Genomic DNA, 25871 nt, shown 5'->3' with positions numbered 1-25871 from the left:
GTGAGCAGTGCATGGAACAAACCTCGCCATATTGTTTAAGCGTAATATCCTGGCTTGTACCCCCTTGTATTTACCTGCCATATTCGCTCCATTATCATATGACTGTTCTCTTATATTTCTAATATTTAATCCGTCTGATATTAACTTTTTTTTCGATGTCATTCGCAAGTTTTTCACGTATCAATAAAATCTATGAAGGTTTCTTTAATGCTACATTTATTCGTGTTAGGATCTATGTTAACAAAGCACAAAATTTGAGTTATCTGTTCCTGGTGAGAAGTGTTAGGTGTGCTATCAAATAAAATAGAAAAATATTTTGCTTTTTGAATATTTGAAATAATATGCTGTCTAATTTTAGAAGCAACTATATTAATTATATCATTTTGTATTATAGGAGAGAAATAATTAACTTGATTTTTCTTATGACTTTCAATATGTTGTGCAATAATAGGATCGTAATGACTAATTAATTCTATCGTGTTCAAAAATTTTCCACATTTGGGATGACCAATTTTTTCACAAGTTCCTCTCAAACATCATTATTTTTTATGCAGTGCAGAATGGCATCCAAAATAACTTTTAAAATATGCCTCCATTTTCTTTTTCTTTTAAAATTGCTTCTTGTAATTGATCGTCTATAAAACCACCTGTCTTAATTTTTGATTCGAAAGTTTTCCATTCAGCGTAATTCTTTTTATGATATAATAGATTTTCATCATGTGGTAACATAGGATTCAAATACTGCCAGTCTCGAAACCCTGCAGTGGTCCATACATTCTGATATTTTACAAAAAGAATACATGGAAAACAGAACAGTGCATCTTTTCGCTTGCAATATATCAACCAATTTCTGAGTACTTGTTCTCCGTTTGGCATGGTTTTTACAAACCATATTTTATCAAAATGCCGATTTTCTGTATCAGGATAAACACTTATATTATCACACAACTCGGGTCCATGTTGAACAAATATTTGTATATTACTATTGGTTATGTGCCATTTTGTGGGATCATTAATATCTATTATTTTTGCATTATCAATATTTTCTAATTTAACATCCACCATATAATTATCATTATTACATTGCTTCTCGATTTCCTGGTTTTGATGTTCAATTGTACTTTTCTCTTTTGTTTCAATTTCACATGAAACATGACTACTCGTAGAAGGCAGATTTGATTCAGTTGTTAAGCTTGAATGAACTAGAGGTGTAGATGATTTTTTAATAAAAATATCAATTGGAGTTATATTTTTCTTTATATTTTCAATCTTCTGTTCTCTTAATTTTTTAAACTGTGCACTGGAAGTTATTATTGGTGGCATATTACCCTAGAAGTGTTTTTAATTTAAATAAAAAAAAAAAAAATCAGCTAATGCCTTTTTATTCCCGTATACGGGGGGGTAGGCGAGGCCATTTAGCCCTATCTAACTTTTGGAGACTGAGTGGGCAGTTCAATCTCCACTGATATCAATCAGAGATAGATGGCCCAAGGCTATCACTAATTAAGCGGTACACAGTGAAGAGAGACGGCTCAAATGTGCCGCCATCTCGTGGTCCCTAACCCTAACACAATATATTTAATGTCTGTAATAATGTAGGTTCTACGGTCGATTTTCTTGAGTTTACGGGACGAAAAACCCGAGTTTCCGGGAGGAAAAACCCGCTTGCCTGTGCCAGAGATCGACTAACTCGGGAACCGGTCGAAAAAAGGCTTAGAAAAATTTCCTCTAGTCGCCGACTAGACTCGAAACCAAGTCTTCCTTCGTGCGACCAGGCGTCGTGGAGTGCAAACGCCACATCCACTGAGCTACACGTTTTTATTAATATAATTATTTATAGTACTTACTCAGTATGTTGTATATAAACAAAATTATCTGTCTTTTCCAGTAGGTTTTGTTCCACAAAAGAGCGAAAATATCTAACAATAATTACGACACAGCAACAACACAACTGACCTTATGAATGACAATAAGACTAATAATAATTACATGATTTTTTTAATTCTCTTATCTACAAAAAGTAGAGACAAATGGAAATATTGAGGGTAGGAAGATTGTGATTTTCATTGAATCATGGGTTTGATGGGTGTAAATAAGGGCTGACGAATAATTTTTGTGGGTGGGTCATGAAACGAGGGAATCAGGTAGATGGAATGATATCGAAGGAGGTCATGAAGGGATTAAAATTATAATATGGAAAGTAATAAACTTGGGATGGGCAGATAGACACATTAGGAGGATTACGGAAGAATATATTAGATTATCTTATAAAAAATAGCCTGTGTAGCTCAGTGGATGTGGCTTTTGCACATCAATGGGCTTGACCACATGAAAGAAGACTTCTTGGTTTCGAATCTAGAAGAAATTGTTTTAAGCCTTTTTTCGACCAGTTCCTGAGTTAGTTGATTTCTGGCACAGGCAAGCAGGTTTTTTTCTCCCGGAAACTCGCGTTTTTTCATCCCGTAAACTCAAGAAAATCGACCGTAGAACCCACGTTATTTCAGACATTAAATACGAGTGTTAGGATTAGGGACCACTAGATGGCGGCACTTGTTGAGCCATCTCTCTTCACTGCGTGCCGCTTAATTAGTGATAGCCTTGGGCCAGCTCTCTCTGATTGGGTACCAGTGGAGATTGAACTGCTCACTCAGTCTCCAAAAGTTAGATAAGGCTAAACAGCCTCACCTACTCCCTATATATCGGAATAAAAAGGTGTTAGCTGATTTTTTTTTTTTTTAGATCTATTCAAATGTTTAGGATTAGACCGGAATTTGGAGACGCAAAATCATAAAATGGGAAAATCAGTATTTCTCATCATTTCTCAACTTCAAACCATTCAATAGATTGGGACAACAGTTCCATGGCATATATCGAAGAGGATTTTAGATGTAGAACCTTTAAAGAAGCTGCAGTAGTCCTACGAACAGAAAATAATCTCAATAGAAACCAGGGAATAATATTAAGACGTGGAAAAATCTGTTAAATTCATTAAGTTTAACAGAACTAAATTATGCGATAAATTATAAAACATGACTTAATAACAATAACTACATCTTCACGCCTTATGCTTGTGATGTCACGTGTGCTCTCCAATTTGCCTAACTGTTTTTAAACCATTACTTCATTCTTCTGTTGTTTGCATTTAATACTAGCATAACCTTTCTTGTCTTGACAAAGCTAGACAGTTACAGCTAGCTAAACTAGTAGACGATTTGTATAAATGTTTATTAATTCAGGAAAATGTTTGATAGAAGAAGAAGCAGTGAAAAAAAGATGGAAAGAGTATGTAGAGGATTTGTACAAGAAAGATAATAATATTGAAGGTGAATTTGAAAGGAGACATTTTGTTGAGGAACCCATGATAATGAAAAGTGGAGTGATATCAGCAATGAAACAACTGCCAAAAGGAAAAGCAAATGACACCGTTGGAGTGTCAGTGGAATTAGTGAGAGCAGCTGGGGATGAAGTAGTGAATATATTGACTGAAATTTGTCAACAGGTTCAGAAGAAAATATACTGGCCTAGAGATTAGAAAATATCAGTATTCACCCAATTCCAAAAAAAATCAAATCCCAGCGATTGTGAGAATTATAGAACCATCACTTTTCACATGCAAGTGAAGTTATGCTGAAAGGAATCTAGCATCAGAAATGATGGTAAATGTGGAGATGAAATTAAAAGGATAGTCATGGGGGAAAAAATGTTAAACCTGACAAAAATTATGAACGATAGAGGTATGAGTAAGGCCACAAAAGTTAGAATTATCAAAGCAATGGTATTTCCAGTAGTGATCTATGGATGCGAAATCTGGATTATTAAGAAGAAAGAAAGAAAGTGAATTGACTCATTCAAATTATGGGCATGGAGGAGACTATTAAGAATTTCATGCAAGAATGATCAATAAGAAGGTTTTAGAGAATATAAAGGCAGAATGCTCCTTTGAGGTGATGGTTGCTAAGCAGAAGTTGGATGAATCACTGGAAAAGGCAGTTATGTTGGGGATTGAGGGAACGAGAAGAAGAGGAAGACCACAAAAGAGTTGGATTGACAACATAAAAAAACTTACCAAGTTGAATTTATGCTTGCTGAAAGAAAGGACAAGAGACTGAGTGGGATGGAGAGCCTTTTTGTTCACAAGTTCACTCAGAGTCAAAAACAATGGGATGCCACATAACAACAACATTCACTCTTTCTTTCTTTCTCCCTCCTGCTGCACCACATGCTCTTTCTTTCTGTACTGGTATCTCATCATCCATGTTATTACTTTCATCCACTTCCTTCAGACTCTCATTTGTATTTCGTACATTATCATTCAGTGTCACTGTTTCTACTACATTTTCCACAACACTTACACAATCCTGCTTCTCAGTCACTTCATTCTTCCACTCCCCACATGACTCCCATTTCTTGCATTCATTCGTGAAACATTTTCGACACTTCTCTCCATTCTTGCTCGTGTACCACAAACTGTTTACTCTCAGCAATGAATACATTAAACACATGCTACATTACACTAAATCCCACACATGAATATCGTTCAACATTGATATCATGACTGCCATTTTTCTCGTATTCGTCATTGTCATAAATGTAGAATTCTTTTGAAACAATATCTTGTAATAATAGTCTCAATTAAACAACACATTCAAAAATAAACAAACTCAGAAAATACTATAATATTTAACAATATTGCAATATTGTTAAATATTGCAATATTGTTAAATATTGCAATATTTAACAATATTGCAATATTTACTAAAAGTAAGGACTTATCTGAACAACATATACATCAGGCACTTCTAATTCATATCTAGCAATGCCCTTAAGGTTCATATTAGAATATGATGATAATGAACAGTGAAATTAGGCAGGCATTATGCAAAAAAAAAAGTTAAAAAAAAATAGTAAGATAGTAGTCAGAAGTTATCAGATTCATAAAGAGTATAAGAAAACCTAGAAAAGTGACAGGCATGTTAAGGAAAGAAACCTGTAGGAAAGGAAGTGTTCAATCAGGCCTAAGGAAATTCAAGGAAGTTCTGCCCATGTGTAACGAGGAAGAATAATTTCAGAAGGGTAATGGTGACAAGCTGATCCCTATTAAAAGCGCTGTGGAATTATTTAATGAACACCTTGTTAATGCATTTCATGCTGCATGAATGTGCACTGCCCAGGAGAGAAGCAAATATTATTGAATCTCTAGGATTTCTTGTTTCCAACTTCTTTTATTTTTCTCAAGCAAAATTGGTATATATTTGTGTTTACAGCTCACACAGTTCAATTTGGATTCTTTTTTTAGAAATTTTATGTTTATATATGCAACATTGTTTTATATTTTAGGGTACAAGGATACATGTGATTCATGGAAAAGCAACTACAGGTGTGTAGTTTTTGTCCAGTTTTACTTTAATGTTAAATACATCAAGTTTTGTATGATGTAATTTTTCCTGTTTTGTATCTGCTCAAAATATTTTTTAATAATATTTAAGAATTATATCATAGGATCATGTTCAACTAGAATTAACCTAAAGATGTGTTCTTCAAAAAAAAACTGTATGCACAGCTGATATGTTTAGTAAATAGCAAATTTTCTTACATGGTAAGGAGATAAAAACGAGACTTTTTGTGGTTATGAGACCATAGGTACTTTATTAATATAATCCTGCCTACTAGTTTCGCTAGCGACTGTCTAGCTTTGTCAAGGCTGAATGGTACACACAAAAAATATGAGACAATACAGAAACGTTGCTAACTGTTAGGCAGTTAAGTTTGAAACTATGTGTGACAGTGCATGCATGTGTTGAGAAGCTTCAGTCAGTATCATGGATCCGTGTTGTATGCACACGTGTTACATGATTTTTCGCTTATTGTGGTTCCGTTAAACTGAGTGAGTTGATTAAGTTTTTCCATATATCTTTCAGTATGGCACCCTGATTTCTGTTAAGGTTGTTACCCGTTCTTAATACCACTGCCGCTTCCTTGAAAATTCTGTAACCGTAATCGTCATCCAAATACGGCATAGAGCTATTTTCCCAGTCAATTGCATGGTTGGAAGTTGCAAAGTGATGTGCTAAGCCTGAGGAGACTGTCCTGTTGTGATTGACATCCCCAACATGCACCTTCTGTCTGATTTCCAGGCTTCTTGAAGTTTGCCCAATATATGAAAGACCACACATACATGGAATTCTATAAACACCTGGATATTTGAAAAATGGTACACTGTCTTTAGGAGATCTTAATACTTGTCTGATGGTAGTGGTAGGCTTAAATACCACTCCGATGTTGTGAGATTTTAACATTCTCGCTAATCTTGAAGAGACTGAATCTACATAAGGGATGACTACTGTTGAAGCATACTGGATGACTGTTCCTTGTTGTTGGAGGTTGTCTTTATAAAGGAACTTGTTTATGATGTTTTTAGGAAAACCATTCTGCGATAGTGTTATAGCAATTTGTGAAAGTTCTGTCTGTACCTCTTCTCCGTCTGAAATAAACTTTTTGGCTCTGTTCCGTAAGATGTGAATGATGCTATGTTTTTGTGATCTATGATGGTTAGAAGAATAATGTAAATAACATCCAGTATCTGTAGGTTTTCTGGAGAGTTTAAAATATTATCCTGCCTTTTCACCAATATGTCTAGGAAGGGGAGTTGTCTGTTTTTTTCAACTTCTAGAGTAAATTTAATCTTGTTGTGAAGAGAGTTTATTCTCTCTAAAAACACCTGTTGGTTTTCTATGTTTTCATTCCGAATGATGAAAATATCATCAATGTATCTTCACCATATCGATGGTTTAGGTGTAATTTTGGTAAAAATTTCATTTTCCAACTTTTCCATGAATAGGTCTGCACAAGGTGGTGACAGTGGGCTACCCATTGCTAGGCCGCCCAGTTGTTGGTAAACTGTGTTATTTATTTTGAAGAAATTTGATTTACGGCAGTGATTGAACAACTGTGTAATGTCTGTAGGGAAGAGATCTTTAATAATGTTAATGACCTTTCCACTGGAACATTCGTAAATAAAGATACTACATCCAGACTGGTCATTATGTCCATTTATGATGTCTTGACGTACTTCAGTTTCTCTACAAATTGTTGTCTTGACGTACTTCAGTTTCTCTACAAATTGTTGAGAGTTCTTAATATAGGACTCTATTTGTCTAATTTTTCCTTTTAGTAAGTTGGCAAGGTGTTTAGCCAATAGGTATGTAGTGGAGGATCTGCCATCTATAATTGGACGTAATGGAACACCCTCCTTATGCACTTTGGGTGCACCATAAAGAAAACTTACAGATACTGGACATTATTTACATTATTCTTCTAACCATCATAGATCACAAAAACATAGCATCATTCCCATGTTATGGAACAGAGCCAAAAGTTTATTTCAGACGAAGAAGAGGTACAGACAGAACTTTCTCAAATTGCTATAACACTATCTCAGAATTGTTTTCCTACAAACATCATAAACAAGTTCCTTTATAAAGACACCCTCCAACAACAAGGAACAGTCGCCCAGTATGCTTCAACAATAGTCATCCCTTATGTAGATTCAGTCTCTTCAAGATTAGCGAGAATGTTAAAGTCTCACAACATCAGAGTGGTATTTAAGCCTATCACTACCATCAGACAAGTATTAAGATCTCCTAAAGACAGTGTACCATTTTTCAAATATCCAGGTGTTTATAGAATTCCATGTACGTGTGGCCTTTCACATATTGGGCAAACTTCAAGAAGCCTGGAAATCAGACAGAAGGTGCATGTTGGGGATGTCAATCACAACAGGACAGTCTCCTCAGGCTTAGCACATCACTTTGCAACTTCCAACCATGCAGTTGACTGGGAAAATAGCTCTATGCCGTATTTGGATGACAATTACAGTTACAGAATTTTCAAGGAAGCAGCAGTGGTATTAAGAACGGATAACAACCTCAACAGAAATCAGGGTGCCATACTGAAAGATATATGGAAAAACTTAATCAGCTCACTCAGTTTAACGGAACTACAATAAGCGAAAAATCATGTAACACATGTGTATACAACACGTATCCATGATACTGACTGAAGCTTCTCAAAGCATGCACGTATTGTCACTCATAGTTTCAAACTTAACTGCCTAACAGTTAGCAATGTTTCTGTATTGTCTCATATTTTTTGTGTGTACCATTCAGTCTTGACAAAGCTAGACAGTCGCTAGCGAAACTAGTAGGCAGGATTATATTAATAAAGTACCTATGGTCTCATAACCACAAAAAGTCTCGTTTTTAAGTATTTTATGACCAAATATGTATAATTTAAATGGTAAGAAGATGTTATACATCCTTATAATTAGTTTTACATTTCTTAGTAATATATATTTTCCAAAACACTGTAGTTAAATGCAAAAATCTTAATGGATGGGTCAGTTGAACAATCATTTGGATTTTCTTTATGTGACTGGTAAAAGTTTAGGAGATGGCAGATTTTTTTTTTTCTTTTCTTTCTTTCTTTCTTTTTTTCTTTTTTTTTTTGTACTAGCTTTTCTCCCATGAGATGTACAGACTAGCTTAGTGTGCATTAGCAGTGTGAGCATAGGGCTAACCACTCACATCATTATGACTGGGTTCAGTATCAGCAGAATCTTTGGCACCTTGAGGATTATAAGCAAACTCTTAGGAATCTCAGAAATATTTGTTATGGTTTTCTGCAGTGAATTTCCTTTAGAATATTAGAATAGTATTGTGCTTTGTCTTTGGTCAGCAATTTTTTGGTAGTTTGTTAAAATGAGTGAATTTCTTATAATCATATTTAGTAGTGAGAGTTGACAATATGAGGATTGTGGAACTTTTTATTTATTGCTGCAGTCCATTTTTAAGAGCTTTGGAATTAAGTTTATTTGAGGAAAGCAATACTTACAAAAACTAGATCTTGAAATTGTGAAATGACTTATATTCAGGCTATTGTTGTTTGTAAAAGTAAAGAAGAGGATGATGATTAATTGTTAGTTTCCGAGAATAAGAGTAACTGAATCCAGATTTTCTTTGTGAATTGTGCTTTTTAACTATCACAGAGACCCTTTTTATCATGATACAATTATTATTGTACAGGAACCTCCATAGAGTCCAAAAACTCATTGTGGGAAACCCACACTATCCATATAATATCTCTCATACTGCTCCTTGAATGCATTCACCACTCTCCAAGTAAATAATCTAGTCCTCACACCCTTGCTAACTGCATTCTTACTCAATTTCCAAGGATAACCCCCATGTTCTGCTTCCTCTAGCCAGATGAAAATTTCCTCTGCATAAAGTTTATAAAATCATTTTCCTTGTTTTCCATGTACATCAACTAGCTTCTACAACTTACAGTCCTTGTAATCATGGGGAACATTCTACTGACCATTTGCCTTTTTGGTCACTCATCTCTAGTTCATCACTATTTCATCATCTCAAGAAGCACAGATGACAGATCTGCAATTTGTTATACCCACATTTGGATTGGGCAGAGATAAGGAAATTATCATTCCTCTTATAAAAAGGAATGATAATTTCCTTATCTCTGCTTGTTAGCATGTTCTTCAATAACCAAGTAATCAGGTTGAACTACTTTGGCAGCTTTTGCAGTATGCCTTCTTAGGTCAATAGATCAATTCCCTATTGACCAACACTTCCAAATCCCTAGCTTCATCAGTTTCCTGGAAAATGGTTCCATCTCTAGTAAAAAGCTTGTAATCTTTACATCCCAGAATTTATACTATTACATTTTTCACATTAAAACTGGCATCCATCATCTTTTACCAATGTTGCCAGCCTCTTTGAATCAATCTGCAAGCTCTCCACATTGCCTTGATTAGCTATTACACTTGATTAATATTACCCAATTTTGCATCATCAGCAAACAATTGTAAATGTCCCTTCAAATGATCTCCTTTATTATTTATGTACAAATTAAACAGCAGTTGTCCAGATGTGTGTGTAGAAAACCGTAGTTGTTCATCTTGCTTTCTGTGGTTTAATTCACAAGACATAGAAAATAAATGAGATATTTAATTATTTTGTTGCTAATATTTTTAATATATCTGGCAACTTCAGGGCACAAACAGATTGTTATATTATGCAAATAGCAACAATTAATACTAGAACTCTTCAAGATTGTAACGAACAACACAAAACACTAAAGTTCTAATTTGGCACCAGCTATTTTAGGATGTTGAGCTAGCAACCCTTATCCTTTCACCTAAGGGAAAACTATCCTTCATCACATCTAGGGTATGTGAAGTGCCCTGGACTGTGGGCAGACAGAGGATCTGCTAACATTCACAGAATACCACTAAGAGATACTTAGTGATAGTGTGAACCTGTGGTTCATGTAGCTCCTTAGGTTTAATTATAGAAATGCACAAGCAAGTTTTTTCATAGGAAGCTCGTAATGAAACAACGTACTTGCTTTTGTGTCTGACGAGTACCTCGTGCAACTTTTTAAAGAAATTATTTAATTACTAGTTTTGCGCACCATTTTCATTTACTTCCTCAGATTTAAAAACAAATAGAAAAAAAAAAGTATAGATAGAGAGATTTCTGAATTAACAGTGTTATTATTCAAATTGAACATTAAACTTGAACTATATGTTGAAAATGATAGTGACATGTCAGATATGTTTTTGTTGGCATTGGTGCACTGTGCTATATATGTTGCCCGTATAATTGATTTAAGATGAGACCTTGGTTTTTATTATATTGGGTAGGACTTTGTATCATTTTGCTTGCTTCATTAAATGTATGTACATAACTGTTGAATTTTATGTATGGCAGTTTAGCGTTTTGCCAGTTTATTTGCTGTTTTTCTTTGGTTGTGTGAAATGCCAGTCCTGAGACTATAATAAATTTAGTTTAATCCTTTATCCAAGTGTAAGCAAACAAAGTTTGCACCTGAAGTATCTTCAGGACTAAGGCAACTCATGGTAAAGGTGGAATAAGCTCTCATCACTTGCGTTAGTATCTCCCATAATGCAAAGCACATCTCCTTGCGGACATGTATAATGCTATGCATTAAGGGATGGGCTACTACCCAGACTGGTTTCGACCTTTATTGAGGTCTCGTCAGTGGGAGCCAGACCCAGAGGTGGTGATACTAAGGTGGAAGTAATGGAGAAGTCATATTTACCTATACGAGTTGCCAAAAGCTATCTCACCTTATTATTAAATTACTCTGGATTTAGAGAAAGATGTTGGAAGTTTTTTCCCCACTTGGTTAGACTATAATAAATTTAGTTTAATCCTTTATCCAAATGTAAGCAAACAAAGTTTGCACCTGAAGTATCTTCAGGACTGAGGCAACTCGTGGTAAAGGTGGACTAAGCTCTCATCACTTGTCTTAGTATCTCCCATAATGCAACGCACATCTCCTTGTGGATATGTATAATGCATAAGTGATGAGAACTTAGTCCACCTTTACCACGAGTTGCCTTAGTCCTGAAGATACTTCAGGTGCAAACTTTGTTTGCTTACACTTGGATAAAGGATTAAACTAAATTTATTATAGTCTAACTAAGTGGAAAAAAAAACTTCCAACATCTTTCTTGGAATCCAGAGTAATTTAATAATAAGGTGAGACACCTTTTGGCAACTCGTATAGGTAAATATGACTTGTCCATTACTTCCACCTTAGTATCACCACCTCTGGGTCTGGCTCCCACTGATGAGAGCCCAATAAAGGTCAAAACCGGTCTGGGTAGTGGCCCTTCCCTTAATGCAGTGGTGGCGAATCTTTTTATGTGCATGTGCTAAAAGTTTACATATCGAGTTGCTGACATGCCAACGTGTGCCAAAAATTTACAAATCAAGTTGCTGACGTGCCGGGCAGTTTTTAGTAGGGGAAAAATTAATATAAAATTAATTAATTAATTAATTTATAATATAACATTTTATAAATAATTATTTATAATTTTATAAATATTTTATTCTATTTATAATTATTTATATATAAATTTATAATATTATTCAGTGTAAAATTTATTATTGTATTATCAAATTGATTTTAATGATGTTGGTTTGAAAGGAAAAATAAAAAAATAGTAGTGAGAAAAATATTTCTGCATTGTAACTCACCATAGAAGACAGCTGAACAGGAGAAGCAGCAGAAGGATGTCAACTTGTTGGCGAAAAGCTCACTGTATTTACTTGCCCTCACTTATAACTCACACCCCTGATTTTACTTTATAAAAAAAAGTAAACAGCGAGGCGATAGTAACTTGCTCCGAGCAGTAACAACACGCCCTCCCCTAACAGACATTTTACTGCAGATGTAAAAAAAAACAAGTGTAGTTTTATTGTATCCCTGAATAAGGTACAGAGGCTTTTGCAGTCTGTGTTATATATTTCTCAACAAATAGTGTGATTCGTTAGTTAGCACCATTTTTATTCCAGCTGTCTCTAATTGCACTATTATTGTCTTCCCCCTCCCACAGAAACTATGTTGTATAGACTCAAAGAGAACCATATGATGCACTGAAACACAGTATCTAACTAAATACTATTGTCAATTTTTCAATTATATGAAACAAGTGTTTGTTTTATTACATTTGAAATTCTCGATGTCATTATGACAAATCACAAAAGCTAACTTCAAATAAAATTCTACCATGAATTGAAACATGCCATATAATTACGGCGACCATACATCCTTTATTTAATAGGACAGGCCTTTGTTTCACTGCTCTGTCCTTTAGATTTATTTATTTTTCTAAAATGGCCATTTTGTCCTTTATTTTGTGAATTGAAATAGTAAATTGAATATTGATGCCAATATATTTAAAGATGCAATTCATAAATTTTACCAAACCTGCATTGATCATTTAAATAACTGGGACAGCTGTTTCATGGAAATGAAAGCATTTGAATGGTTCCTACTACGAGAAATCCCTCTGTGAGCGAAGATCGAGGAAAAGTGTTTTGTTCACTTCCAGTCACTGGAACTTAAACATAAATGACGGCAAACTATTTGATGAAGTTTCGTGTATTAAAAGTTATGTCACCAGTGAAAAGATCAAAGAATGGCGACAAAATGATGAGTCCTGCCAACATAGATGGGTTGCAGATTTTAAATATTTCGCAGATAAACACATATCGTTTAAAAACATTTTAAAAATTGTTGACTTTTGCTTATGTCTCCCTGGATCTAATGCCTCCACTGAACGAGTATTTTCATTAGTGAACAGTATGTGGACCAGCGGAAAAAAAAACAATTAAAAATCAAAACATTGAAAGCATGAATCTATACCAAATGGAACTTTGACATGAATTCTATATAGTTTTATGAATTTTTAAAACACAAACCTGATTTATTAAAAAAAGTTCATTCTTGTGAAAAGTATCAAAATTAAATTTTTTAAAGTAATAATATGATTCTTTAAAATGCTATGTATATACTTATATTTTACAATAAACGTTATAAAGCTTTTTAGTTTTAGTGAAACAAATAAATGCAACCTGCATTTTATTATAAAACAATTTCTGATTTGTCCTTTATTTTCTCCAAAAAAATATGGTCACTGTACATATAATGCATGTATGAGTTCACCTGCCAGCTCAACCCAAACAAGCAGGAATAAAATTCAACCAAGGGTTGAAACTTTGTCTGAGTTGAGCCAGCTGGTAATGAGAAGTTCCGTTGGAACGATAAACGACACCCCGTCGTGAATGTGTTAAAACTAAGAAATATACAGTGGAACCTCGGTTGTCGAATGCCTCTCATCTCGAACAAATCGGTTCCCGAACAGGCAAACCAGCAACCACGTGATCCCCAGGCTGGGAGAGGAGAGCATCACTTATGCTGCAGCCTCCTCCCTCTCAATCCAGACACTTGCTCGAATTTGCAGTGCCTTTTCTTGATTTTCTTTGTGTTTTGCTGTTTTTTTTAATAAATTATTATTAAATAACCCACCCATGGGATCGAAGAAGGATAGTGATAGCAGCAAAGCTAAAAGAAAAGTTATTAGAACCGCGATAGGGTTGAAAAAAATCTCATCCAAACATGAAAATGACGTTCGTGTCTCAGATCTTGCTATGCAGTTTGGTATGGCAATATCAATGATCTGTACAATACTCAAAAATAAAGAGGTGATCAAGGGAGCTGATGTTGCAAAAGGAGTGAAAGTTCTTACTAAACAAAGATCTCAGACAATCGAAGAAGTGGATAAACGAGAAATAGTTAGTGCTAGTGATAGTGTTTCTTAGACTATAATTTGTGAAAAAGTGAGGCAATTACATGATGACCTGTTTAAAAAACCCTGGTATTAGTAGTGCTAATAGTAAGGCTTGGGTAACCAGGCAATTTTTTATTCGGTGGATCCATGAAATCTTTGCCCCAAATGCGAGAAAATACTTTCAAGAAAAAAAATTGCCATTAAAATGCCTTCTTGTGATGGACAATGCTCTTGCTCACCCTCCTGGCTTGGAGGACGAGTTGGTGGAGGAGTTTGATTTTTATCACAGTGAAGTTCCTGTCCCCTAACACAACTCCTCTAATCCAGCCCATGGACCAACAGGTCATTTCGAACTTTAAGAAACTCTACACCAAAGCACTGTTTCAAAGGTGTTTTGAAGTGACCTCTGACACTGAATTAACACTCAGAGAAGTCTTGAAAAATCACTTCAATATCCTTCGTTGCTTAATATTCTTGACAAAGCCTGGGTGCAAGTGACTTACAGGACCATAAAACTCGCCTTGCAGGAAACTGTGGCCAGACTGTGTAGCACACACAGAGACATTGAGGACTTTGAGGCTGAGTATGTTGCTGTTGTCGATGATTTGTCTCTGGGCAAAAGCATGGGTGTGAGAGTTAACTGGCAATGCTGATGTGGAGGACCACAGGAATGAGCTCACCATGGAAGAACTGGAACATCTTCAGAAGGAGCAGCAAAAGACTGTGGTTGAAGAAATGTTTTCATAGAGGAAGGAAGGGAGGATTCCTAGTTGTTTGATCAAAGAAATATGTGTGAATTGGGGTGAGTTGCAAAGTTTTGTGGAAAGAGGCCACCCTTTTTTGACTATATTTTATCTATTTATTGTGTTCATTCTTTTTATGTAAGATTTTATGCATGAAGTACTTGTAAAGGTTTAAATAAGCAATCATCTCAGGTTCGGGAACGGATTATTCCATTTTACATTAATTCTTATGGGAAAATGGTTTCAGTTTTCAAACAAATCTGTTTCTGAACAGCCTTTAGGAACGAATTATGTTCGCCAACCGAGGTTCCACTGTATAGTGAATATTGTTATGACAGTTTCAGATGTTATGGAATTTGGTTGAAGAGATTTAGCAATTCAACTCAACAGTTGTCGGTTGCCTATGTTTTTGGGTCATGTGATCTTTTGTTAATACCACACCAATCATATGCACGTCTTCATAGCTGCTCTCTCGTTTAAAACAAAATTTAACTTGTACATATTGTAATAACAAAAAAAAAAGTTAAATAATTTATAAGAATATGAAAGGATATCACCTGTAAATCGTTGGCGTGCCAGCAAAATTCTCGGACGTGCCACCTCTGGCACGCATGCCATAGGTTCGTCATCTATGCCTTAATGCATAGCATTATACATGTCTGCAAGGAGATGTGCTTTGCATTATGGGAGATACTAAGACAAGTGATGAGAGATTAGTCCACCTTTATCATGAATTGCCTTAGTTCTGAAGATACTTCAGGCACAAACTTTGTTTGCTTACACTTGGATAAAGGATTAAACTAAATTTAGTATAGTTTAACCAAGTTGGGGAAAAAAAACTTCCAACATGCTGAGAGTATAGGCATTTCAAAAGAATGTGTAGGATATATTTTGCATGGAGAATTGCAAATGAAAAAGCTTTGCTTAAGATGGGTGCTGCTGTGCTTCCTCACAGCAGATCAAAAACACACTCGCATGAAAATCTCTGAACAGTGCTTAGAGCATTTTAACAAGAATAAAACTGATTTTGTGCCTCAGTTTATTACTATGGATGAGACTTGAATTCACCATTACACACCAGAATCCAAACAGCAGTCAAAACAATGGACCGAAGCCAGTTGTTCAGCGCCAAAGAAGACAAAGTTGGTTCCATCAGCACGAAAGGTCATGGCATTAGTGTTTTGGGATGCTAAAGGCATTTTGTTTATTAATTATATTGAATAGGATAAAACAGTAACAGGGGAATATTATTCCGATCTTTTAACTAGACTAGACGAGAAAATTCGTGAGAAAAAATCCAGTTTTTTGCAGAAGAAAAAAATTATCTTTCATCATGACAATGCACCTGCCCACAATGGTTTTTGGCAGTGGGAAAATTAAGGGATCTGCACTATGAATTGTTGGAACATCCACTGTATTCCCCAGATTTGATTCCCTCTGATTTCTGTCTCTTCCCAAAACTAAAACTCTTCCTCGCTGCTCAGCATTTTTCTTTGAATGAAAAGGTGATTGTAGCTGTAGAGAAGTATTTTGCAGATCTTACTGAGAACCACTACATGGATGGGATAATGGCACTGGAGCATCGCTGGATTAAACGTATTAGTCTTAAGGGAGATTACGTTGAAAAATAAAAATAATTTTGAAATTATAAATTTGTTTTTTCATTGTTAGGCCGAGAACTTTTCTGACCACCTTTCGTATATATAAAACTCCAAAGACTTCCTAAGCAAAATAAAAGACATTTAACTGGATTACACAAACATAATGAGACGTATTGGCATTCAACTGATCCCAGCTTAACAACAGTAGAGTTGATGTTTGTCATAATCATCATAAGAAACATCAATGAAAAAAAAAAAAAAAAAAGGAACTAGTTGAAGAATTGGATAAGTACAAGACTTACATATTAGATATTACCAAAACAACAAAGACAAAAATCAATGAGATCTTTCTCAGCAACCAGGAAAAAAAAGGAGTAGCTGTTGAACTTAACACTAAATATGAAGATAATTTTCATGAATGAGGCAAATAATATCAAGCAGAGTGATGTGGACAGATATTAGAATGAGAAAATGGACAGTACTTATTTTTGCGTATGGTTTCACATAAGATTCTGTAAAGAAGAAATGGAGAAATTTTTCTGTGTACAGGTAAACCTCGTATAACGCGGATGTTAGGTTCCATAGAGATGCCGCGTTATGTAAATCGCGTTATGCAAGACTCAGATCACATAGAAAAAGTAGGGTTATGTTCCCAAATCGTTTTCGCAAATCAGTTTTTTTTTTTACATTATATAAACAACAATGACATATCCAACAAAAATAGTTTTATTTAATTCAGGTAATTCATGTAAGTTAAGAAAACATAACTATGAAACAAAATACATAGTATAAACTTATAAAAATATAAATTGTACATAAACTTCATTGCATATAATGCATAAATGTTTTAGGTAAAATAAAATAAAGTTCATAATTTAATCGTAATCACTGTCTTCAAAACGAAGATTCCGTACATGTTCTTTATTTACGGGTGGCCGGACATCGTCATCACTTGAAATCTTGGACATCATTTGTATAATTTTCATTACATACTTCAGCTGGTTTAGCTATCAAAAAGTCAGTAATAAAACCTTGCTTACCACTATGCTGCAATTTTTTATTAAGTTCATAATACGGAGCTAAACAAATATCCAATTGTCTCGTGAATTTTGCAGAGCGCTCTATTGAGAGATCATTATCTGTAAAATAACTTCCTAACTTTCTTGTCAAGTCCAATCCTTCTGCTAATTTCTTTAAATTGAATTCTTTAATGGATTCATCACAATCAGAATCTTCGGCAGAACTTTCCCTACCATTTGGTTCGACATCATCTTTTAATTGTACCGGTTCCTCCTAATTTAAATCTATTTCCTCATCAATTAATTCACTAATTATGTTTTCAACCATATCGCGAAAGCTCTTTAAGTGGCCATAACTATTAAAATAAAATTTGTACATAAAAAAGCATTACACATTTACCAGAAAATAAATTGCTCAGCTTGAGATTAACACACTTATGATTTTAATGGCTTTCCTGGCAGAAAACAAATAAATTCACTACTTATAACTACATGCGCGATATGGGCAGATGCAAATTTAACAAAGATAAAATTTGATTTTTAAGTCGCGCGGTAAAAAAAAAAAAAATGAAAAGATAAAGGATTAGTACAATTTGTAGACCGTGTTTTTATCAAAACTGTTGTATAAGTATCATGTTATACGAGGGTTATTACAATTTGTAGACCGTGTTATATCGAAACCGCATTGTATAAGTACTGCATTATACGAGGGTTACCTGTATTTAGAGAAGGTAGCTGACACAACAAAAAAAGTTTGTCCTTGTTGGAAGATCTAAAACAGCACAGTAGGAAATTATTACTGGACATAAAGAAATATTCTGGGAAAATTTGGAGAAAAGCGCAAAACTAATAATAATGGTAAGTACCTGCTAGATTTCTGCTCAGAACATGGACTAGTTATTATTTACACCATGTTCCATCATAAAAATATGTGCAACAAATGCACATGGAGAGAATATGCAATAAGAAATGTATCATTAACTATGTTATTGTTGATAATGAAGTTTCCTCACTGATTAGGACTCGAGTATATGGAAGATATGAAATTGGAAGTAATCACCACTTAGTGTTGAGCAGGATAAAATTGAATTTCATATTCAAAAGAATAGGCTGTAAGAAAGTTTTAAAGTGAATCAAAGTTGAGCAGCTTTCAGAGGTGAATTGTAGACTCAAAAACACAAACATTATTCAAGAAAAAACAAAAGAGAATTATGTTGAACATGCTGAAAACAAAGCATTGAGAGATCTTCAAAATATTTTTTTTTTTATAAGGGGAATCCATATTAAATAGAGGTTTAACATGTATAACATATATATATATATAAAATTGCTAGAGATTCTGTAGACATTGTACGTATAGGAACAGCAGCTGTTCTCATTCATTCAGAACCTTCCTGCTAGAAATATCTCTAATGCTGAACACAAAACATTGAGAGATCTTCAAAAGTATGAGAACATTTTAATACTAAAAGTAGACAACAGGAATGCATCTGTAGTATTCGATTCAGATATGTATATAAACAAATGAATGAGCTACTTAGTGATGCAACACGTATAGACAGTTAGACAGTGACCCCACTTGATAAGAGATCTTTTCAACTGGCCTAAGGAAATCAAAGAACAGATCACTTCAAAACATCCTGTTGTCCCATGTATTTATGGAGTTCCCATAAAGAGATTATGGACGTTTTTTCCACTTGGCTATGCTACTAATTATATATTAGGTTTTATCGTTTATCCAAGTGTAAGCAAACAGAGTTTGCGCCTGAAGTACTTTCAGGCTGGGGCAACACCTGGTAAAGGTGGTATAAGTTCTCATCACTTGCCTTAGTATCTCTCATAATGCAAAACACATCTCCTTGTGGACATGTATGATGGTATGGATTAAGGGAAGGGCCACTACCCAGACTGGTTTTGACCTTTATTGAAGTCTCATCAGAGGTGGTGATACCAAGGTGGAAGCAATGGAGAAGTCATATTTACCTATACGAGTTTGCCAAAGGATGTCACACCCTATTATTCTCTGGATTAGAGATAAGTTTATGGAAATTTTTTCACTTTGCTATGCTGCTAATTATATATTGGGTTTTATCATTTATCCAAGTGTAAGCATACAAAGTTTGCACCTGAAGTATTTTCAGGACTGGGGCAACTCATGGTAAAGGCGGTATAAGTTCTCATCACTTGGTACTTCCACCTTGATATCACCACCTCTGGGTCTGGCTCCCACTGATGAGACTTCAATAAAGGTCGAAACCGGTCTGGGTAGTGGCTCTTCCCTTAATGTATAGCATTATACATGGCCGCAAGGAGATGTGCTTTGCATTATGGGAGATACTCAGGCAAGTGATAAGAACTTATACCACCTTTACCACAAGTTGCCCCAGTCCTGAAAGTACTTCAGGCACAAACTTTATTTGCTTACACTTGGATAAAGGATAAAACCCAATATATAATTAATACATAGAGTATTCCACTTAGACCTGTTCTTGCATTTTGTCTCTGATCAACTTTTCAAATATTCTTACTACCATTCCTGAGATACTGGTTGGTCCATAATTTGCATCTTAGTCTTGGAGCCACTTTATGCAGTGGAACTGTCATTTCTCACATTCCATCTCTATCTGTCTGCTGTTTCAAGTAATTATTTTTAGTAGGTGAATAATATATCAACTACTGTCAACCAAATCACTAATGCTTATAACTTTTGGTGAGGTTGCATCAACCATACCTAAGTCAAAATCCATGTAAGTGTAATCCATCAGCATTATATAAGTCCTTCCATCCATTAGATTCCATAGGTCTACAAACTGCATGCCATCCTTCTGCGCAATGTATACATTAATTGGAAGTACTCCCAGTATATCAATTGCTATTCCCACATCAGTTTACAAGTCATCAATATACAGGACAGTGCCTAAATCATTTTAACTTGCATATCTGAGATTGGAGTAGAAATAAAACTTTGGATCAAAGACTACGAGATTCCAGATATGAGTGTTCTAAGAAAAGCTAGGGGACTGAACAGATGACATCAATAACAGAATCATATTAAAAATGAAGATATTATTAATGAAACTTTTGTTAGCATTCAGCAACATCAGGCAGAGGAAAGGTTAACAAAGCAGCAGGAAGAAGACCCAAAGGAAGACAGAAATCTAGGTCTAGTTCTTAATCTTCTAAGGAAAAACCAAAATATAAGATGTGGTAGTATTTGAATGCTGTCAAATAACAGATTTGTTAGAAAACTGTGGATAGGAAGGTAATAATATAAACTTTTCATGTACTACCATCATAGCATCTTGTACACTCATTGACAGTATATATGAGGAATATGATAATGATATACTATTTCTTTGATCTTTTTGAGTTTGCTATAATAAATGAGCTAAAAGATACATAGTTTCTTTTAGCTCATTTATTATAGCAATGTATTAAAACTATCTACTAAAAATATCAGTACATAGTTTTTTTTTATTCTTTTATTTTTTTATCATTATACTTAACATTTGAATTAAATAATAAATCCTGAAAACTAAGCTACAGAAAATTATGCTGTAGCAATCATACATCTCACAATACATTATTGATAATGTTGGATTGTGAGGTACATGTTTATTGAACTGTTGTCTGTTATCTTCATACTTGATGAATTTAATTAGCTTTTGCTTTGTTTGTTCCTGAATAAGTAGCTCTTCTCATGTAGTCTGGATAATTTTTCTCAACTATATAATCTAAAAAATGCTTTATATTAGAAGATAAACCACAGTATTTTTAATTGAATGTCTAATGTCTTTTATCTGGTGATTGTGCAATCTACACATTGAAAATAATGACTATTCTTTCTATGATTATAAGCTTTACTTTGTCATTTGGCTGTACCAATCCATTTATACATAACTTGAGTAAATTACTGTTTGTAAGAAAATCATTAATTATGGTATGATGTTAGTGGTTATAAGAATAACAACTGTAAATAAAGAAATTAAAAAAAAGCTGTTGCAATATCGTGTTTATTGATAATAATGATTATTTTATAGATCAGAAGAAACTTCAGCACTTTTAAATGAAGAAAAGGCCAAGTGGTTAGAGAAACATTATGTTAATCAAGTGAGTATTGATTATTAAGATGAAATGTTATTAAGATGAAATGTGTTTATGAGTTACAGCAATACCTCAAATAACATACTTTCAGACAACTTGGTTTCACTATAATGCGGTTTGTAATTATATAAAATGCACTACAGTACATTTATTGTACTGTAATGTCAATATCTAATGATGTAAATTTGTCAGAAATCAATCATTTTGATCACATTTTACATTAATAATTATTCATTGTATTGGAGCAGCAAAGTGTTGCAAAATTAAAGCAGAATGCATTTCTGGATCTATTTAACTTTTTTGGAGACTGAGTGGGCAGTTCAATCTCCACTAATAGCCAATCAGAGATAGCTGACCCAAGGCTATCACTAATTAAGCAGCACTCAATGAACTGACATAATATTTTTAATGTCTGAAAATAGTGTGGATTGAGTTTATGGGACGAAAAACCACACTATTTTGGGACGAGTTTTGTGGAGAAGAAACCTGGTTGTTGCCCATGCCAGAGATTGACTAACTCGGGAACCAGTCAAAGAAAGGCTTAGAAAAAGTTCTTCTAGTTGGCGACTAGAATCAAACTCGCAATGCTCTTCCTTTGGGTGGTTTAGCGCTGAGGAGTGCAAACACCACTTCCACTAAACTACACAGTCTCTTAATTATTTTCTATTTTATCATTCAGCTATATAGCCATATAAGTTATTTTCATTAATATATGTATATATAGAAAGCTGTGAAGCCCATATTTATTCATCAACTAAACTTTAATGACTACTTAAAACTTTCCCAAGTTTGGGAAGTTAATACTTTTCATAACTGTGTTAAGTAATTTTTAAAAAAATAAATTTGAGTCATTTTCTCTGAATTTTAATATTTAAAGCTCTAGCTCTTAAACTGCTCCTGCATTTAGCATTATATATTATAACAAATGCTATACTTTTCAATTCTTCTTCTTCTATTTTTTTTTTTTATTTCTTCTACTTTCTGCTTAATATGCACCAATAATTGTCTTGAAATAAGACCAAAAATTCTATTCTCATTAAAAATTTATTTCCAACATAAATAAATCTGTTTCTTAATTATTTATGTTTATATCTATTACTTATAGTCTATGCTAAGTTTTATCTCATGTTCAGAAAGTAAATTGAAGACATTGCTGCAAAAAAAAGGAGGTAGATCCATTTTTGGTCAAAAGTTGAGTTATAGGTTGCACTGTATGTAAAAATATTGCTGAATAGATTGGTCTAAGAAGAAGGCAGCTCCAATAAGCCAGTGCAGTTATAATGATTACAATACTTGCACCTTACAACTTTGCAACTAATGTTCACAATTTCTTGTAAATATTTCATTGTAATTTTCATAAAATTGTGTTGTTTGATATTTTCTGTTATATTCCCATGTAGTAATAAATTTTTTATTACTACGTAATAAGTAATAAAAAAACGTTTTATTACTTATTTTGATTATTTACCTGATATTATCATATTTTTATGCATTTTGACACAAAAAGGGGCAGCTTCAAATTTCAAAAATTCATCCGGCTCTTAGGAAAAAGGATTTTACCTTAACCTCCCAAACGGCCAAGACATCTATAGACGTCCAGCTAAATTTGGATATGATTCAGCCCACCTGTTGAAAGAACAGGGATAAGAAGTGCAATTTGACCGTCATGTCTCTTAGAAGGTGTGATAAACCCTCAAGCTGAAGAGAACAGTTAATCGGATTATCTCACTTTCATAGCTGCCCCTCTCAGTTGCCTATAACAAGAAACGCACTTTCTTGTTCTATGCTAAGTAACTAGATCTTAGTTATATTGGATAGACTAAAAATATCGAAATTATTTATATTTTTGTTTTCTCTTTTTATTGTACAATACAATTTTAATGTCTGGACAAAATAAAGATTCTTGCATAATTTCTTCACTTAAATATTGCCTTACCTTGGAGAACTAATTTAATTTTTCATTTTTTTGTGCTAATATTTTTCTAATCGCTTACTCGACAAAACATTTTCTTTATCTTCACATTAATTTCTTTTCGAAGAAATTAATTCACTATAATTATTTGAAATATTATTTAAAAAAAAGAAAAGAAAACCGGCTGCTGACGTTCCAGATTATATTATTTTTGTTCAAAATCATTGAAATCGAATAATACTTCACAGATTTCCCTTAGGAGGTGCTTGATCGACTTTGCTTTTAAGAGAATAGCATGAAATTCTTTAATCATATCACTAATTTTTTTCTTTATATATTAATCTACTGTTCTATGTACTTTCACTTTCTTGGTTTCCTTGTATAATTGGTCATTACAAAATGAAATTAACAGTTATGATTTAAATTTATATGTATATATTTTCTGTATAATTCAGATATTATACTCCAATTTTTAAAGTAAGCGATACATTTGCTTATATTTTATCATTCAAAATATGTATATCAAATGTGAAATTTCATTTCCATATTGTTACAATAGAATTGAACTTTATTTCGCATTTGATAGTTTACCCCCCCCCCCTGCGTCACTATCACAAACCCAAAAACAATTATGAAACATAGGTCCGGTTTTTATTTAATTCTATATTTTTCTCTAGTAATTGTTCCACATAACTTTAATTTTTCGATACAGAAACTATGTGGTGATTTATAAATTAGCAAATTATAAATCAGAAAATATACATATTATTTCCTGATTATTATAAATCAGGAAATTATGTGATATTCAGCACTCAACCAACACTCAATATTCATGTGATATGGGTTCCAAATTTCTTATTTCAGAGATATATATATATATATATATATATATATATATATATCAAAGTTTGGTAATAAAAATTTCTGCTACAATGAAGTTTGACAGAATTAACAATATTATTACTACCTTATTTCTGTTTCTCGTGTGGGAGAAAAATGGTAAAAGGTGTCACTCTTATAATTATATCAGATGTTATAATGGCAAAAATAGTAAGAAAAAAATCATTTGCACTTTCTCTTCAAAACACAAAAAAAGAATATTATAAATTCAGCCAATGAAAAAGAAAATACTACATATTTTTCTTCTGTTATCTGATTTTTTTTTCTTGTAGTACAAAGAAGAAATCACTGCATATAACATGAAGTATGCAGGAGGGAAAAAATCTGGAAATTGGTTACATTATAACGAATAGAGAAATCATGGCAGAAAAAATTATTCACATAAGATTCTAATATAAGCGGACATAACATTTTCTATTTGGTTAGATAACTAAAGTAACTAAACCTTTGCTACTATTTTACACTAAAATGAATGGGCATGTTCCCCAAGTGATTTACGTTTGTAACAGTTGTCTTGCGAACGATTTATAAAATAAATTCTCTGAAATATCTGCAGATTGAATAGGTCTATACCACCCCCACCCCCCCCAAAAAAAAAGAAGATTATGAAACCCATATTCACCTTTTCTTTTAAAATAATTCAAATCTTCTTTTTCAAGATAATTGCATGAAACAATTTATAATTTTTCGATAATAAAAGTGAAACTGATCATTATAAATTAAGAAATTATTTTTGCATAAATAATGTCTCGTAGACCACATTTAAACAACTAACACCCCAGAATCAAGTTCATCCTGAAAAAAGAAGAAAACAACAGCCTCCCTTTCCTAGACACACTAGTCACCCGCCAGCCTGATGGAACCTTGGTTTTCTCAGTTTATAGAAAACCCACCCATACAGGCAGATACATTCACCAACAATCTCCCCCCCCCCCCCCAGAACAATATGGAGTAGTGAAAACACTATACAACAGGGCTAAACTAATCTGTTCTAACGACATGGCTCTAAACACTGAACTAAATCACATCCTTAACACTTTCTCAGCCAATGGCTATCCCCCCCCCCCAAAAAAAAAATATTGAAAACTACAAACCACAACCCCCCCCCCCTCCTCCACAACAAGGATTACTCTAAATCCATCACCATTCCCTACATCTGAGGCACCTCGGAAAAAATTACCAAAATCTTAAAAAAACATGACAACCTCCTGTTACAGACCATACAGAAAATTGGCATTCCTTATCCACTCCACTAAAGACCAACCAATTCCCCTAGACCTACCTGGTGTATACCAGGTCCCTTGCAGCTGTAAACTGTCTTACTTTGGCCAAACAGGCAGGAGAGCAAATATCAGAATTTCTGAACACAAGGACTACATCCGTTTTCACAAGTGCAGCCATTCTGGTCTTGCA

The 25871-nt window shown here is 33.9% G+C and overlaps 1 protein-coding gene across 1 annotated transcript in view; it reads left to right on the top strand.

Annotated features, from left to right (window-relative positions):
- LOC150108066 (tRNA (carboxymethyluridine(34)-5-O)-methyltransferase alkbh8-like) overlaps window positions 1–25871 on the top strand; it is a 249687-nt gene that overhangs the window by 170419 nt on the left and 53397 nt on the right. Inside the window, exons 8-9 of the mRNA XM_090415571.1 lie at window positions 5338–5377; window positions 21583–21652. Of these exons, the coding sequence (XP_090271697.1) occupies window positions 5338–5377; window positions 21583–21652 (110 nt within the window). The remainder of the gene's footprint in view (window positions 1–5337; window positions 5378–21582; window positions 21653–25871) is intronic.

Source organism: Typopeltis vanoorti, chromosome 3 (genome assembly GCF_054136105.1).
Source record: "Typopeltis vanoorti isolate ZY-2024b chromosome 3, IOZ_Tvanoo_1.0, whole genome shotgun sequence".
Classification (NCBI taxonomy): Eukaryota; Metazoa; Arthropoda; class Arachnida; order Uropygi; family Thelyphonidae; genus Typopeltis; species Typopeltis vanoorti.
The sequence above is the reverse complement of the archived record's forward strand: the minus strand, read 5'-3'. Positions and strand labels throughout refer to the sequence as shown.